This window comes from Tympanuchus pallidicinctus, unplaced genomic scaffold (genome assembly GCF_026119805.1).
Source record: "Tympanuchus pallidicinctus isolate F22 unplaced genomic scaffold, pur_lepc_1.0 scaffold22, whole genome shotgun sequence".
NCBI classification, from domain to species: domain Eukaryota; kingdom Metazoa; phylum Chordata; class Aves; order Galliformes; family Phasianidae; genus Tympanuchus; species Tympanuchus pallidicinctus.
The window spans coordinates 12614261-12633222 of record NW_026294739.1 but is presented as its reverse complement, the minus strand read 5'-3'; the positions used below and the strand labels follow the sequence as shown (position 1 = coordinate 12633222).

General features: G+C 44.9%; 1 protein-coding gene across 1 annotated transcript in view; it reads right to left on the bottom strand.

Annotated features, from left to right (window-relative positions):
* The window catches only part of FGF12 (fibroblast growth factor 12), a 184832-nt gene extending 166575 nt beyond the window's left edge, over positions 1-18257 (bottom strand). The window contains exons 1-2 of the mRNA XM_052685950.1: positions 18165-18257; positions 17920-18067 (exon numbers count right to left, since the gene is read on the bottom strand). Of these exons, the coding sequence (XP_052541910.1) occupies positions 17920-17932 (13 nt within the window). The 5' untranslated portion in view covers positions 17933-18067; positions 18165-18257. The remainder of the gene's footprint in view (positions 1-17919; positions 18068-18164) is intronic.
* Positions 18258-18962: the final 705 nt, after the last annotated feature.

Below are 18962 nucleotides of genomic sequence, written 5' to 3'. Positions count from 1 at the left end.
CTATTTAAAGCATTTCTAACAGAAATAAAACCTTTTTCTTTTTAAAAAAGCTAACTAAAAATCACAGCAAAGCTCCACACGCCCAGCAACACTCAAGCCAACACACGCACAGAATAAGACAAACAAAACTCAGCATTTTTTTACTTAGCTCCATAGTACCTTCCTGCTTCTGGACACAGCCTTCCCTTTCTGCTTGGTATGTTTTTAAGTCCCCCAGGCATCAGCTTTGCACTTCGTTCCAGGGGCCAGGAGGCAGCTCAGGGGACTTCAGGATTTTTATTTTTACCTTTAGCATCCCAAAAGGTACACAAAACTGACCTGTAGCTTGCAGTCTGCCTTTTCCCAAGGAGACGGATGTTAAGTACAGCTGAAGCTATTACAGAAGACAAACCAGGTTTCCATGGTTATGGGAGCCTGAGCTTCCTGTCTCAGGAAAAATGCAATGCACGAAGCATGGTTTGGAAGGAGCAGAAACAAGGCCAGACTCACGGGCAGTGAGCGTGTAGTGCAGCTCCTCAACATTTTTCATGCAGGCACCAGCAAAAAAAGGCTTTTCTTGACAGCCTGGAGATCTGTAGGCTTAGGCAACATCAGTGCTATATACATATATATCCTATTACACTTGGGCTTTGACAGTATTTGCAGCCAAAATACAGACTGGTGAGGCTATACTTCAGATCTTGCTCGCCTGGGTGATCCCCAGCAGCCTGTACACAGGGCAGGCACTATAGGATGAGGCATTCCTTTCCACCCAGAGCCAGCTGCCAAGTGACACGAGCTGTTGGTCCCATGGGTGGGATGGAACAGGTGCAGGCTGCTCTCTAGGGCACAAATGAGCTTGCACATGAAAACCCTGGGAAGGCAGAATCTGCAGGTGTGAATTTGCAAATGTGCCCCATTATTGAAAGTTTGGGCTCAGTGCTATAAGAATACACACACACAAAGCCACAGCCCTGTCTTCCCCTCCTCCAAACAAAGCATAACGCACTTTTATTCCCTCTGCCTGTCCTGAAAGCAGAACTGCTTACTGTCAGAGGCCCACACTGCTCTGAACTGAAGCACTAATGAAGCAGAGCACGCAGATACAACAGCGAAGTGCTATGACTGCAGAGTCCCACCAGATTCCAGAAGTAATGACTCTCCAGGGCGCAGAACATCACAGCCTCAATCCCACTTGAAGCACAGGAATAGCAACAGACCCATGTTCATTTCCAAATTTATTAGTTCAGAGTAGGAAGAAAAAAATAGATTTGGGACTTACGAGTTCAAACCAGGGAATTGGCAGCATGCACACTGGCTGATCACATTTCTCTATACCCCTCCTGTATCTCTCCCCACAGCTATGCAGTGACTGACTGTCCTGACATCAGCTGGCTAAATCAGAGTTGTGCATGCTTAGCAGCAGCTATATGTGGTAATCAAACTCCTCTACACACGTGAGACCTGTGCTGGCAGAACCCATCTGAGCAGCAGCATCCAACTGGGGCTGAGTTCCATCCTTACAGGCACTGGGACCCCTGCAGCAGGGATCATCTGTGGGTGCTGCCCACCTACTGCAGCTCATCCCATTCCCCAAAGCCACTGCCCAGGGACGTAGCACAGAGTTATTGGAAATGAATGCTGGAGCACAGATTAATACAACACCAGATCAAAGTAAGCCAATTACTCTTCTGTAGTATCTGAGCCTGATCTACAATTAACAGATCAATTGAAATGTTATTTTTTCCTTCCCCTGAGAATAACCACCATGTCACCAACAATAACACTTCATCCTGGCCCCTGGGGCTTCCAGCAGGGCACAGCACAAGGTTTGGAGGTAAGAAGCATCCAAGAATGATGAGGATAGTTTTCTCCTGTTTCAGAGCATCTTTGGCTGCTTTTGACCGCTCGTGGATGATTGCATTTTCCAGAGAGTCATCTGTGGGAGACTAATTTATTTGGCAAATGAGAATCCGTGGGGTGCAAAAACATAAACATACACACAGTGCCAAGACAGCTATCAGAGCCACATTAAAACTTCTCTAAAGTACTTAGAGAATGGGCTTTCATAGATTCACAATTTTATAGGATAATGATTTCATAACTTCTTTGATTGCTTTCTACTGTATATTGAAGCCAACCCAGGCAGCCTCATCAAACCCATATGAAAATTACTGGAACTCAGCACCAGCCCATCAGGGTGTCTTGGGCAAGCTCCTTGCTGAGGCAGACACTTAAGGCTGTACTTAAAAATTATACATGTCTTAGCTGTCCCAAAGCATCGCCAAACTGTTCCCACAGCTTGATAACACCTGAGTTGGGAAGAAATCTTTGCTGACTACACAGCTAGGAATACTAAATGTCTGCCTGCCTTCTGTAATGGCTATTCCTGCTATCACCCAAAAGATTCTCAGACAGGACAGCCTACAGACTGTGGTGAAGGTTAGGATTGCATACCATTTGCTCAAATGACAATGCATCAAAAGATGCACTTCCCACTGAAAGAAGGGAATTTCAAGATTTACCAGATACTTCTTGATATATTTCTTCAATCCAATATACTAATAAACAATGGTTCAAAACAAAAATCAATAAGCCTAAGGAAACAGAGGAAGGAGTTTATTGATAACAAGCATATCTTGTTCATTGAGCTTCAGAAGAGGCCTGGCAAATCTATAAATAGCTATATGTAATGTTTCATATTCAAAAACAAGCTTCAGGATGAAGTGCAAAAGCAAGAAATCTGTAATGCTTGTGCAACGCCAACAGCCGTCCAGTACTGCAGCCTCCATCTGCACAGTCCTCGCCTTTGCTGTACAGGCAACCCAGCAGCTGGTGCTATTCCAGCACCTCAGAGGCAACCCAGCATACAGTACGCACCTCTGTACGGTAGCTCCCACCAGCAAGGGATGAGGACAGACACAGAACAACACAGCAGCTACATGCAAACCACCATTTCACAGGACTCTGGACTGGGGAAGGCTGCTAAGAATCTGAAAAGCAAGACTCTACTAGTCCTGGGATGAGGCCATACACATGCCTTGCTCTGCAGCACCAGAATCATCCTGGAGCTCTATGCTGACTAATGTAGTTCAATCTGCAGCAAGTTTTACCTGGGCTTGTTTACACATTTTGATTGAGAAAAGGCCACCATGCATACACAGAATCAAGTTCTGCCCTTCGTTTTTAAGGTAACATCATAAACGAAGCATCCAGAGCTTAAACAAATACTCTGTCATCGTGCTGACCAAGCCATGGTTCACACAAAGAATATAGTGAAATATTCTCATGTCCACTTTTGGTTTCTATTTTCCACAGAATTTAACTTCACCAGGTTTTTGAACTCATATAAACAGCAGCCTGTCAACTGGGTGCATCGTTTAAAGATAACCAGCCATAAGGATAGATTTACACAAGCTTAGTAAATAATTTCTTCTGAAATACGTGGCTTTCTGAATAAAGTATGAGCTGTGAAGCAGGCCTTATCTTGATTCTTTTTCTCCAAATGTTGAAAAGTGCCTTCTCATTTGTTTGTTGCTTTTCGATCTTATCCAAGCAGAGATTAGGCAGAGGCTGATATTGTGAACATTAAGCAGAGATCTTCGAAAATATCCACCTTCCACCATACAGAGCAATCAGCCATGAGACACTGAAAAACTGAGAGCAAATAGTCTGAATTTCGAATAAAAGCAAAACCAAGCACCACCCAGATGCAGGTAATTGTCTGACTGGAGGAAGCCTAGGTTTTCTTAGAGATTATTAACAGACTGCTCTTTATAAGAGGCTGCAGGGCCAGAAAAGTATTTTTACAGAGTATGTGCTTATAAACATAGGCAAGAGATAAACACTACACACTTCTAATATATTCTTTCCCATAACAAATGTTGGTGTCACTTTCACTGGGATACTTCTGCATGCCTCCTTTTCTAGTAACTGCTTGAGACTCCAGCTCCTACAACACTAAAAAGCCATTGAAAAGAATACATGCACCCCTCTAAACCACTGTGCAGCTCACATTTATTTTTCCTGGTGATGGATATTTGAGCAAGTTATGCTATCGTTCTTCTGGACTCTCTGATTTCCCTGCCAGTAATGTATTTTTGAAGTTGGAATTCAAAGGCTGCCTTTGAAGGCTTGGTTATGCCTCAAAGCACAACCGCATCCTCTGCCCTACAAACAACAGCCACACCATGCTCATCACATTGCTGGTGGGAGGCACACAGCTCCTGTTGTTGGACGAGGACAGGTGGGATGCTGGCAGCTGGGGAAGGCACACCTGTAAAAGTTTTATTTCTCTTAACTGCAAAAAGAGCTTCATTTAAGAACAGAACTGACATGTCTAATAACTGTCTATATTTACACTAAATATTTACATACCCGAGTCAATAGTAGGAAGCATTTAATTTCCTCAAAGCCTCAGGAGAAATAAGAGCTGGTAGTGGGCATACATACTGTGTCAACTTACTGCTGACCCTCCTATTACTTCCCCTGTCAAAGGAGGGCAACCATACCACACTCTAACCATCTGCTTATGAACCAGGTCCACAGATGCTTCCTCAACAAACTCCAGGTTTTCTCCATTATCATCACTGAGAATTGTCTTTTAGAATTGTTTTCCATATTATACAAGAAAAAGAAATCTGCATATTCAACACAGGTCTCACCAGGATAACTGATGAGGAGTCAAATAATAGTGTCCTGCTGTGTTGAACTGACCCAAAATATTTGAAAAATGTTGTTGTTAAGTTGAGCTGCCTTCCCTTGCTAACATACTGCTTTAATGAGAACTTGTGGCTCGTGCCTCCATTCAGAGGAAAAGTCCTCTGAAGCTCCCTCTTCCACACTCTTCTTGTCTTTCATTAAGCATGCAGATTTCCTTATGTAACACATGAAAAGGTGTTTCATGGCAAACCATTGGAATGACAAGATGAGCCTGATTACTCCAAAAGCACACCAACACCACAAGGAGCTGACAATGCTGGTTCCCACATGGGCACCGAGAAAAAAGGAACTTTTTCACACAGGGATTTTGATTTCCCAGGGAAATGTCCTCTGCTGGTGAAGCGGCTATATTGTTTGAACAGACAATATCAGCTATAAAGCATCATGGATACATTTAAGTATCAGCAATGTAAAATACAAATGCACAAAAGCACGAGCTGCCAACTGTGCCTGTTCCTCGGGATTCAGCAGGAGCAGGCCATGTATTACAGCAGAAATCAAAGGCAACAAACACCAAAAAGCACCTACAGATACAGACATTTGTCAAAGAACATTAAGCCCAAGACAACAGTGGACATACATTTTCACATTAGTAACTCTAACTAGGAAGGGAAACGGTCCTTCCAGACTACCATGACATCCTCTCACTCACATTGCTATCCAGAAGCCAGCAGCATAAAGTTACCTTCACCCTTGGTTCATAGTGCTCCCCAGAAAGGCTGGATCAAGGTCATACATCACAAGAGCATCTCCTGCTAGTAGGCAAAGAAAGGAGACTGGGGCCAGAGCCACTGAGTCCCCTTTCACCCGGGGGACATGTAAAATATTCCTTCAAAAAGGGGTTCTAGTTCAGCAGTACCTCTTACTTTGCACAGGATGAGATACCAACGGGAGCAGTGTGCCCTTGGCAGGCTCTGGTGAAATCCACTTGCTGATCCCTCTGGAGCAGAACATCATCACCAAACCAGGTAAGCTACTGTCAAAGAGACCTCAAACACTGAAGTAGCACAACTCTAAATCTGTACCGACCCCTCTCCGTAAAAAGGATGATAAGAACTGGGCAGCTGCAGCATATTCACACACACTCTTGGGTTTCCACCTTGAGCAAAGAGCCGTAATAGAAAGAATGGAAACAATTATACAAAGAATAATGTTCTTTGTCACTATTTCTCCATGTTGCCTTTTCTATTACTGCAAATATTTGACTTTGAAAGCCTCTTTCTGCATAAGAAGTGAGATATACTGTGCGTGGAAACTTTACAGATTATTACTTCATAGTAACAACGTTCTTTTAAACTTCGTAAAACAAGGACATCATCATAATTTTATATAACATCTGAACCTTTTAAAATTAAGAGGCAGATTATTTGCAAGATTAATAACGTTTTTGTAGCTCTATAAACATGCTTTTATATTTTAAGATATGAAATGTTTTACAGTAGCAAGATGTCTCTAATAGTGAAGGATTTAGATCCCACCAGAAAATCCACGTGGAGCAGGTCCCAACAGTAGGAGCTCCACTGGGATCATCTTTCAGACAGAAGCCTAAGTGTCTTTTTGCAGGATACAAACCACAAACAAACAAGTCTTCAATACAACTTACAAATGTGTCACACATGCCATATAAGATGCACATTAGATTAGACACTCCAAGTGGGAGTGATGTACTCCAGAATTACGCCATGCAAGTAACTTCATTTACCATTCAAGCAATGTCCATCCATCAGATCTTGTGGTAAACCAGCTACAGTTAGAGAATCCCAGTTTTCCACCACCCCAATGAATGAGACTGTAAAGCAGGTATTCGAGCTGACAGTACAGGAGAAAGAAAAAAGGTGAAATGCAAGCATAGGCTGACCTCTGGATATCGTGAGCTGCCACTTCCCTAAGGCCCTATCTGGTAGGAACAGGGCCATTCACACTACCAGATCATGCTGTACTGCCTCAGTTATCTTTGTATCATTCAGTAGCAAAACCAGACAGGGATGAAAGCTGGTTTCAATGCAGTATGGAAACTCAGATGCAGGATTTAACCCTGGAGTCTTGCTGCTGTACATCTTTCACCCCCTACCACTACCAAGTCCTTTTTCCTAAGTTCCCTTAAGTAATAAGGCCAACAACAACCAAGATCTGGACCCAGCCACTCCCAGGCAGCACGCAATATTCAAGCAAGGTCTCAGATCAGCAGGGCAGGAAGTTTAGCTTCTCAACACAAAGTCATACATAAGGTAAGGCAGACCTGCCTCAGCTCTAGAGGTGTGCACACCAACAACCCATTCAAATTAGAGTCATAACAATATGCATTTCCCATGCACAGAATCTCCTATTACACACAGGCTTTGATGGCCATCCTCCTGCTGTGGTATGTTGACACAAGGGGTCAGACCCAGGTGATTTACAAGCTGGTGACTTGGATTTGGTACAACCATACAAGTCTGGCTCTCCATCTCCACTCTTCTTTGCCAGCAGGAGCTGAAAGCCAAGGGGTTCTCAACAGGAGGAACAGAAACTGAATTATTGCCTCATGTAGTTGCAAGCAGCCCCTCTAGGAACACAGTGGGCTGTCCAATACGGCTTCCAGCAAAAAGCAACTAACACCAGATCCATCCACGTTTTATACAAAAGCTTGGACAGTGAACTCCCTTCTTGCTATTTCTGGATTGCTCTATCATCATCTGGGGTCATGACCGGAGACAATCATTGCTTTTCCTTTGAGAGATGCATGAGCTTTTCAGTTCATTAGACTCAGGGCATTCAGCAGCCACTGGCCAATAGCCACCTGAGTCACTATTTCTGATATCCTTCAGCATCTATATTTTGTGTGTATACACACACACTGTTCATAGTTACTGATGGCATCTGGGGCTATTTCGAGATATAGACAGAAAGGTATATGGTTCACAAATCAAGAAAATGCCATCCATTTTCAATAAAGTCATACTTTACTAATTCTAGTTAAAGCTACAAGATGAAGCATCCATGTGGGGCCAGATCAGTCATTTCCCTGGAGCCAAACACTTTCATGTGGCCTCACTAAACATTTGAACCAAGAAGCACTGGCAAAGTGACAGCAAATATTTGCAGCTAAGATCTTCATGGAAAGAACACCTGATATAGTCAGTAATAATACATGAAATTTTATAATCAGTTGTTTTGAACCATCCTAGGGAATTCCATAGGAAAAAAAAAATAGATTTAGTGTGTTTTAAATAAAGCATTGCTCTTTGTTCAAAGTAGGCTTTGACTTTAAATTCTAGAGAATTAACTTCCAAATACATTCTATTAGGACACACTATTCAGAACTGAAAGATATTGTTTTGAAAGGAAAAATACACAGGATTTCCTGTGCCTCTCCTTTCCCAGCAAACAACACTACTTACTTTCCACAAAGGTGGTTTAAATAGACAGCTGGAAACAACTATTGCTCCCAACAGCTTAACACCTATACTTAACCAAAAGAAGAGCTTCAAGCCTGATTATGGAAATATCACAACTAGAGAATAATAAGTCTTTACGATCCATATGTACATCCACCTGGAAAAGAAGGCATTAAATCCACAGTGCCTGTGAGATCAGCAGGAGCTCGCTGCCACGGTACATCCTAACCAAAAGAGTTTACAGCAAAGGCTGAAGAACAGTAGCTCTGTTTCTAATACCCCAGGATTCAGACTTCCACAAGGCCCAAGGCAGGACCCACCAGTAATTGCAGACTGCAATTTTTGCAGGCTGGAAAAGCTGATATTTCAAGGTAGTTCCTCTGGTCCTTCTCCAAGCCAACAGATCACCACAATCACTTTCAAGGTAAGGTGGAAAGCTGCAACAAAGACATGCTTTGTCATGTTTGGGGGGCTGCATTGCTTTGCAGCTTCTGCATAACAAAGACGACTTCAAGAAAAGCAGCAGAGTTGCTTCAGCCTTATGAGATTACTGAGTATAAACTCCGCATCTACACGAGCATAAATTCACTTCAGTGGTGGTGACACCAAGCTTAGCAGTGCTGAGATTCAGCAAGACTCCTCTAGACTCACTGCTTTTGAAAGCCTTTAAATAAAGAAGGAACAGATCGTGACTGAGCATGCACACACACTGCTAGCACAGACCACTTCCAGCACACTGCTTGCACAACACCTTGTTCCCTATTTCACAAACAGTGGAACACGAAGCCAAATTCTGCACCCAGTTCTGCTGTGACCATCCTTAGCACATATCACAGAAAGGACAGTTTTATCAAAACCAGGGTAGTTGGTTTTTTTGTTTTGTTTTTTAAACTATAAATAACAATTAAGAATTTAAACTTTCTGTTCTCTGCCTCTGTGCACTTCCCATGGCTGCACACTTGCATTGCTTCAGCACATCAGGCTGCTCCTCTCTATTTCTGGGAACTTTCTAACCAAAGTGGGTGGAAAAAATTCTAGGTGATTTTTTGAGTGAGTCCTGCTATTCCTGGATATTGCATTTCATTCTAGGGGAAATGCACAATGAATACAGTTTAGGTAGGAAAGCCTCGTGTTACTGAGAGATCAATCCCACTATTAGAATTAGCAGGTAATTCCAGATACCCAGTGCTACGTTCAGTAGGAATGGAAAAAGTGTCTCAGCACACAGCAACTGTACTTCATGGTCATTTTCAAGATGAGGTGAACATTCTGATTTTTGAAAGCATTACTGCTTCTTCAGTAGTCGATAATTAAGGTCTAAAGGCAATTAGATAGGTCTTCTACCATATAATCACACAGTATTATCTCCAATGTCTTTCCAGCTAGGTGAGGCATCAGAGATCTGGCTTTTACCCAGCAACCAAACTACACATTTGCTTCCACAAGTGCAAACTCAGAGGAGCCCTACATGGACTTATTTAAAATCTTGTCTGGAAGAAGAGACTCAGGACAGTAATGTTTAAAGCTTCTCCACTGATTTCTCCCTCAATTCTCACACAGCAACAAAATGGCTACAATTGACAGTGTGTAACGTGTCCCCTGGGAGACACTGATACAAATAGAAAGTTTAAAATTAACAGCTGACTGTCAATGCAATTATTTCAGAATGTATGGCATTCGTTAATAGGCAATGTCAGAACATCAGGTTTGCTGGTCAGCAATACAGGAAAATATGAATTCAAGGCTAAAAGATACCTGAAAAGCTCAGCTTCAGTCTTTAAAGAGATCAAAAATACACTGAAATTGTTACAAAACCATGTTGTGCTGAGGATGCCTATTCCACTGTCAAGCCAGTTATGCCTCAATGGCTCATTAGTACCTGATTGAGCAAGCCAAGCCTTCCTACATGTAAATGTCCTTCCCCCTGCCCTTCTGCCATATCCCAGAAGTTGGATTCTGCTCATTTTGTTGGTATCACTGCTGTTTCCATCCGTTTGGATCTACTGAAGTTTTCAAGAGTGAATCTGGGATTACTCTGAAGCAACAATGAAATTGATTCTTTCACACTGTAGCAAGAAGAGTCCGCAGGAGGGTTCTGAGGGTCCATCATAAGTTCATACCCCCCATCTCTCTCCTAGGCAAAGTTTCAGAAAACTACACTGAGTCTCAAAGTGAAGTTATCTAGGATGAAATTGAAAAATTCTGTCCATTTGCAGTAGTTGATGCTTTTCTGACATCCTAAAGCCATTGCTATAAGTTATTGCTAACTGATGGTCAGGCAAGTTTTATAACCAGTAAAGCTCTCTCCCAGAATACACATTCAGAACTGAGCATCAGCAAAGAATGAAACTCTGAGGGCTGTCCATCAAGGCAGGAGTTTATTCTACACTGTTGAATTTCATACTGCACTGATCATTCAAACTGCATAGCCACATATTTTCCCCTCTCACTGTGTAGATTGCAGCTAAATCCCCACCACAAAGGCTGGACCCATATCTTCAGTGACCCAAGTAATGGGTCAGTGAAGCTATGGAAATGGAGTACAGACCAGTATGTGAATGGATGATGAACTCTGAATCAGATTTAGAGTTCAAGCTCCTCAGTAGGATTGTGTTGGAGACCGACAAAAGCATAAAGAGACTTTAAGGACTCCAGCCCAACATTTGCTTAATAAAGGGCCATCGCAACACCCAAGGGTGTCCATCCTGCCAACAGCCCTTGGCTTGCTGGACTTGGAGAAAAAGAGAATCAATGATGGTACTTTACATTGGAGCAAGCATGGCAGATATGCTTCATTCATGAAGAGAGTTGTCAGCCTCTATACAGATAGCACTAAATTCAAGGAAAGAGTTTTTGCATTAATAATACATTCCCAGTGACGGAAAAGCAAGAAAACTTTTCCTCATTATGCCAATAAAACATTCAGTACTTCTGATTTCTCTTCATAAATCCTCCAAGTAGCCATGTTCAGTCAACTACCCTTTATCCATTGAAGACTGATAGCAAATAAGGTCTATCCTAACAAGGTTTCAGAGGAGTGAAACAAAAAGAAGCACAGCTTAATTAAAAACAAACAAACAAAACATTCCCCATATTAGAATTGCCATTCCTTACTTTCCCTCCTTGTTTTGAACACGCTATTAAAAACACTGAATAAAACACTTCTGAAAGTGACTTCCTGATACATCCACACCACAGTATTACTCCCAGGCCTCTGTGCTATTGAGTGAACAGTCATCAGCTGAAGCCACAAGATCTCTACTGAAACATGACGACACCATAAGTAGTTTAATTCAATCCGAAGAAAAAAGCCAAAGCTTTCAGTGCGTATCCCACATAAATATCAAATCATAAGGTTCAACCAATCCTGAGACCTGGGAGAAGAAACTCAATGAATTAGCATCATTTGTGATTTGTACTATTCCTGAATACAAAAAACACTTAGAGATAGCAAGGGTATAGGAGCTATGAATGAGGATACATCCTTGTATCACTGACAGGAAAATAGTAAACTCCTTCAGTATCATTTTAGTGTAACAGTATTATTAAAATCTTTATACTTTGAGTGAAAGCATTAATTATTACACCCACCAGGAGTATTTTTCATTGTCAAACTGCCTTTTGCCATGCTAATAAACACCAAGCTTTGCATGTAAAAACTAATCATGTTATCTCATTCACAGGTCAAATGACAGACTAAAATAATTTCTGCAATTCTCCCTAAATAACTAGCTTTTGCATATCAAGTTTTATGGCATATTAGAAATGAATGAAATTCAAACAGGATTTGAATAGCTGAGTAGGTAGAGAGGGAAAGATAAGAGCAGATAAGAAAAATCTTGAGGTAAGCTAAGCCTTCTGAAATGCTGCTTTACAAAGAAAAGCAACAAGATTCTTATTATTTATTTTTTATTTCAGGACCCTGAATGAACTCAGGATGAAACAGCTGCATGCAGGTCATTACTCAGAATATGCACAGGTCAGGCTCCCAGCCACTGTGCATAAGAGCTACATCAAAACAACTTCCTGCATTAAAAATAAAGTCACTTTCAAGTACTCCAGCATTTCATTCAGGCTAAAAGCAACTTCCACAGCTCCCAGGTAACTCAGGGAAGCAAGATGGAGGAATCTGTCTGCTTCGTAGGTATTTAAATAACAGCCAGATGACTGAGACCTTCCATTTTTTATAACATGCAGACCTCCCTATTACTAGGGCCCTCTTTCCACTTTGTTTTAATAACACAGTGTGTTGTAGAAATGAGAGACCAGGAACATGGCTACTTCTCATCCTCACTGTGAGCCACCTCTGGGCTACCGCAACCACTTCCCCCACTTCCCCCAGCATCAGAGCATCTCTGGCCATCTGCTCATCCAGAAGGTGCAGGTGTCAACCCACAGCAGCAGCTCCCAGGGGGTGGCTGAAACACTACAAACTCAGTTATCAGCAGTTCTAGGTGGTGGCACACAGCCAAGGCTTGCCCACTAGAGCCAGCCTCACACAGCAGTCCGAGCTCTCGCTATCTTTGAGCCCCCCAGGACATGGCTATATTTGCATTGCATTTAATGGGATTTCTAATGCCTGTAAAAGGAACAGGCATTTCACTTGCTCTCCAGAATGCATTAGAGAATGCATACAGTCCTGGCTTAGTGTCTAACACTCCTCCTACATCTGTCAGTGGGGACATAGTCTGAGGCATAGGAACAAAACCATCACAGCACCCTGCTCCAGCTGAGGTGGAAGCTCAGCCTTAGAGATATAAACACCGTTCCCCAAGCGTGGACATTAATGGTTGGGTAAGCAAAGCACACTCCCCCCCATACACAAAGCTGGTACCCTGTAAGGAGATTGGTAGCCTGGGACAACAGGGTGGATAGAAAAAATTTACTTACATCCTTATATATACACTTCCCTGTGCCAAACTTCAAGCAACCAGTTTGAGAAACATTGGCTCCAGTAGCACATCTTGCACCACACAGCACATCTACAGAAGGCTTCAGGTGCACAGCTACTTTCCCAATGGAAAACGTTGCATGTAGAAACTTCCAAATATCATGCTGGAAGTTCAAGCACTCCCCAAGGAAGGATCAGCTTTGTAACAAAAGCAACTGCACCACTGCTTGGCTTCCATTGCACAGAAGAAACCAAGATAACATGTACAGCTTAGTCCTTACCAGAGTAACCCACATTACTTCGCCACACAAATGTTTGTAAATAGGCAGTAAATGCAGCAGGTTCCTCCCAGTAATAAGGATACCTCAGGATAATGCATGATGAGGCACATTTTGATATGAGCATCCCAAACAGCTTCAGGCCACGAGCTGTTGCTGAGCTCACTAAGATCTTTTCTTTGATCACAGAAGAAAGCCACAAAGGTGGGAAGTAAGCACAGAGATCCTAGAACTGCCTGTTCTCACTTGTCACTCCCTCTCCTGTGTCCACAAAGCCCGTTTGCAATCCTAACGTTCACCAGCTCTTGGTGAGTTTTGATCACAAATTCTTCAAGGTGACAACTCTGTCCTTTCCGGGCACCGCATCGCACACAGAGAGCTGTGCAGAGAGCTGCTCCACGGTGCTGGGTCTGGGCAAAGAGGCTTCAGAGCAGCTCCAGACTGAGCAAACCACACTGCCCCTCAACCAAATATCCCGAAACAGCAGGATGCCAAGGCCTCAGAGCTGTTGGCCAGTCCCAGGAAGGACAGTTCTATGCCCTACGGTAAAACTGGACTTTACTACTGTTTTACAGAGCTTCATCTAAAAGCCTGAATGCCGCATGTCTATGAACAACAGCCCCTGATTGCTCGTCTGCAAAAGCAGAAAGCCTGCTCACAGTCTTTGCAATGGAAAAGAGAACATGACTCAGATAGCACTATCTGCCTGGGACAGTCACTCTGCAGAAATGCCCTCTGCAGAGTCCTCAAGCCCTGCTGTTCTGGAATTCTTCAGCAGAAGAGCTCCAAGGCCAGACCCCCATCATCTCCTACCACCCAGCCTCTTGTAAGGAGGCTGCTCTTTCCAAGGGAAGACCCACTGCATGAGGGTGTCTCTCCAACACAACAGGGCAGGAATAAGGCTCAGAGGACTGAGCATCAAGATGCCAGTGGGGCAGACAGCAAACTTGCTTTAGCTCTGCTATCCCAGCAGGCTATCTACATGCTGATGAAAACAAGACTTTCCATAATTCCCAACAATCAGGACACATCCAGTGCTGTCAGCAGGCTGTCCTGCACAACCTCTCCCAGGTTCATCACTGATCTCCAAGGAGAAGAGAGCACCAAAAGCCAACAACTAGGTGCTGGCTGAAGCGTGCTCCTGCTCCACATGCAGCACAGAGATAAAGTTCCCACTCCCTGCTTCTAACAAGGAAAAAGAAAAATACCCATTCTCCCTCACAGCAAGAAGGGGATTTCCTTACGATCTTAGGGCAAGAGAAAAGGCTGTAGGACCTTAGGATGCAGGGAGGGCTCCCTGCAGCACAGCAAGCCTGCAGTTCCTCCTCACTCAGTCCAGAGCCGGGGATGCGCTCTGTGCTGTGCAGCCTGGCTCGTGCCTGGCTGATTTCTGTTCCAGCCTCTGAGTCTAAACAGCACTCTGTGACGTCCCCTTCCCTGCTACGCATCTTTCTGACTGAAAGGAGAATCTGGCAAATGCCCAAGTATTCTTTAACCTCTACATTAACTATTGTTAGCTTTGGCAAAGCCCAGCTCCTGGGTTGCCTGGAGTGGTATCGCTTACTGCTGCAGCCTACAGGAACTGCTGTAGTGAGAGATTTGGAGAACAGGGATCAGGTAGCAGATGCAAAAAGCACAGCCCTCATCCACAGCATCCTCCCTCCCACCATCACCTAATGGGCTTCAGAAGCAGCAACAACTTTTAAGCTTATCACTGCTGCAAAATGCTCAGAGTGAATACGCAGAGCCAAACAAGTTAAAGCAGCTGGAAGTCAGAAGAGGCCAAGTGTTACTCTCAGGCTACTATGATGTGTTGGTAGCATTGCAGATTCATACAGAACTGCAATTATTATTATTATTATTATTAGAGACAGTAGCAAGTGAGAGATGTTCATTTCTGGGTTTGGCTGTTAGAAAGGCACAGCCCACACCATCACCTCCTCTTCAATCCACATCAGGATGTCTTCCCTGCCTACAACACTGCAACAGTCCTAGCAACTGCAAAGCCCTCAGTCCTGGACCTCATCGCACAAAACCCAGAGGTATCCACCTCCCTTTGCTCTCATGAAATGGTCCAGTATCAGTACACTCAGTTCTGGCTGCTTTGAACAGCCCCAGAGTGAGCTGAAGCCCTCTTCTCACAGAGGCCTGAAGGCCTTGTAGAATGCTGGTACCAAACCTGCTCAGATAGTCAAGCTGTCCTGGGAAGGCAAATCGTAGGCAGGAACAGCCACAGCAGTCACCAAGCACAGATGAATTCAAGGACCAGAAGGTAGGTTTGCTTAAATAGACATCATGTTTCTTAATATAGCACACACTCTTCCCCAGTATCTGCATAGAGCTGAGTTTGACACATTCCAGGATTTGCAGTGAGGAGGATCTGTAGGTTGGAAGAGGGGCTACAGGAGGAAACCTTTAAAACCAGAGGAACGACTTCAGAGAAATACTGTATCAGGGACTACAGAAGCAGCAGCCTCCCACCAAAAGATTGTAATGCAGAGGCCTGCTTAATAATGAAAACAAAATGCAAACAGTCTCCTGGTACAGCAGTGCAGTTGCAAGTCCATCAAGGTTCCATCACAGAAGCTGAAGACGTGGAGGTATTGGGCTGGCTCAGACCTTCCCTCCAGGGAGACATCCTGCATTGTGCCTCACTACACAAGTGCACGAAATCAGTCTGTTGGATCTGTGCACCACAGGCCCTCACACGCAACTTCAACATTAAGGGAGTTTCAAGAATCGTGCCAGTGCAATTAGACCTCTTGCTCATTTTCTCCCAATGAAATGCCAGAGTTACTTTTCTATTTCCTTTAAGGTCATGCCTACTTTGTGCCTGCCTCATTCTGGTGGCTTGAATTCTGCTGGGTTTGCTCTGAAAAGTCTTTATTTATTTATTATTTTTTTTCATGCCTGGGCAGGTAAAAACCAGAGAGTATTTGTTCCCCATCTCTACTGCAACAGAGAAAATCTCTACTAAGAGCAACCTGCTGAGAAATGTTGCAAAAAAACAACATAGTGAGACAATCCCAGGAGTTACCCTACCAACGACCCTGCCACCAAAGCTGACAGCCCAGGAACACAGAGTACTGAAGATCTCATCTTGCAATTAACAAACACGAGCAGCAGCAGCCCAAAAGGCTGCCTGCTCGGCTGCTCATTGCTAACTCAGTCAACAACTGCATCATAATGGATCTGTTTGCACAAGGCAGGAATCAAATGACCCTCTCTACCAGGTACTGCTTTTGCCCCCAGCTTTTTATTGCGATGTCACTTTTCTGCCTCCCTCTCATCTCCTCTAGTGACACGAGCTCCATCAGAAGTTCCACACAGCCTTTCACCTGCTCATGTAGTACATGGCAAGGCACCATGTGTTATTCTGAAGTCACGGTGTACTTGCTTTGCATCAAGGCACGTAGCAGTAGGTCACGCGAAAAACTGAAGGTGTCCTCTCTCAGGTTAACTGTGAAAACAGACTTCATCTCTCTTTTTCCTGACTGCCAACCAACACAATGGCCATGAGCTTTTGATCGAAATTGAGCCTTTGCACATTCATTTATTATTATTTTAGATGTACTTACCTGCCCTCAAGCCCTACTAGTTCTATTGATCACTGCCCACAAGAAACTGTGTTTTATAGGGCATACTGCCTCCATACGATTGAAATAGCTTCCTTCCTTAATCAGCATATAATCAGATATTCCCACACAGGAGAACTATAGCTCTGATTGACAAGATAGTTACAAAAATAAACCTGAGGTTTAAATATAGCTTGCCCAGCTCCCTAGAAGGTATGTCCTATTGTGTTATACAAGTCTACTGTCATTTTCCTTGAATTAATATAGTCTATGTTCTCCCACTGCCCTGATATCTATCAATTAAAGAGCTACCAGCTTGGAGTTACACAGGAGGGCTGGCACCTGGGGTCAGCTGGGAATGGCAGCTAGCCTTCTTGCTGCGTGCACCGACTTACCACCAATATTTCATTGGCAATTAACATTTACAGATTCTAAGTTCACGTACCAGTTGAATGCTTGATGTCTGATGCAACTGTAGAGGTAGGTAAACAGACATGCAGGACTACATAGCTATGTATGGAAATATACATATTCTTTTGATTGGGAGTATTATCTGGATTAGATACACATCTGTGGGCAAGCACAAAACCAGGCAGGCAATATTTAATGAATCCCTCCTCCTGGGGTAGACAGTTCAATAGCACAATACTCATCACATTCCTTCCAATCTATCAGGATGTTCTGATGTGTTAAATATGCAGCGTAATGAGGGCAGAGCTCTATAGCCTCGCTCCTTTCATTTCAGGGAAAAAAAAAAATTTAAAAATGAGATGTTTTTAAAAACCATTCTAATTACGAAATGCTCTTCATCTCTTCAAAACCTCCCCATTGCCGACTGGCTACAAAACACGGGACAGACCTCATATTTATTATGCAAATCCTCGGCATTAAGAAAACAGATCACCAACTGACATCTGTCTCCCCCGAAAGGAAAACGAATAACTGAAAATAAAGGGAGAGAAGCCCTCATCCGCACGCCGCAAGCCGCCCGCGGAGGGACGCGCCGAGCCCCTGCTGCAATGCTCCCAGCCCCGTGCCGCGCACCGAGCCCGGCCACTGCGGTGCCGCCTCCTCCCCCTCCCCGCACCGCGACCCACCTTTGCCTTCCATCGCGGAGCCTTGCGAGCGCCGGGAAGTTGCGGGGAAGTTGCCGGAAGACGCGCTCCCTCCTCACTCAGCCCGAAGCCCCGAGCCGGCCGCCGCTGCCTGCTCCGCGTCGGGGACGGCGCCGTCACAGCCTGGGAGCTGCAAGCAACCACCGGGAGAAGGGAGAGGGGGAAGGCGGGGTGAGGCGCGGAGCCGCCGCCGGGGCAGCGGGGGCCGCGGGGAGCCGCGTCGTTACCTGGGCGGGAGCTGTCCCTGGCCGAGCGGTGCTGCTGCGGGGGCGAGTGGCTCGGCGGCCCGCCGCGCTGCCTGGCGCCGCCCGCATGCGCGCCCCGCCCGCGCCCCGCCTCCGCCGCCCGCAGCGCCGGGCCCGGGGCTCCGCAAGGAGAGCGCCGCCGGCGCCCGCCGCCCCCCGGCCGGGCAGGGAGGCCGAGACGCTTCGGGAGCGCGGACCCACCGATCGTCTTCGCGGGACGAGGGGACGTCGCCCGGGCGGTGGAACGCGCGGCGCGTCCCGCCCGCTGTGTTGGTTTCTACAGGTGATGGGTGCGGGGAGTTCTGCACATGGCCGAGGCCCCGAGCACGGCGCTTCGCTCGGAGACGTTGCTCCTCTCGCACTAACGTCCCCCCAGCGCGGGCCTGCAACACCTGCAGCCGTGGAGAGGAACTCTTAGCAGAAGGCTCAGGCCTTCTCCAGATACAGTTTTCCAAGATTAATTGTGCTGATTCATAGAACCATTCACCCTACGGGTAGTTTGGGCTTTTTTTTTTTTTTTTTTTTTTTGCTTTCAGCATGCAGCTGCTAGAGCTTAATCTCCCTCTGCTTAATAGTAAACTGTCCCCCACTAACAAGAAACTGATAAAACATCCTTACTGGGACCATTTTGAGACCTCTCACTCCAAGAAACAAGTGGCAGCCCTGGAGCATGTCCACAGAGGTGCTTGAGACCCTTCACAGCCCTGTAGCCCAGATCTTATATGGGCAGTGACTGAGGAAACAAAGGTGGCTGAGTGAGGAGAAGAGGATGCCCAGGAG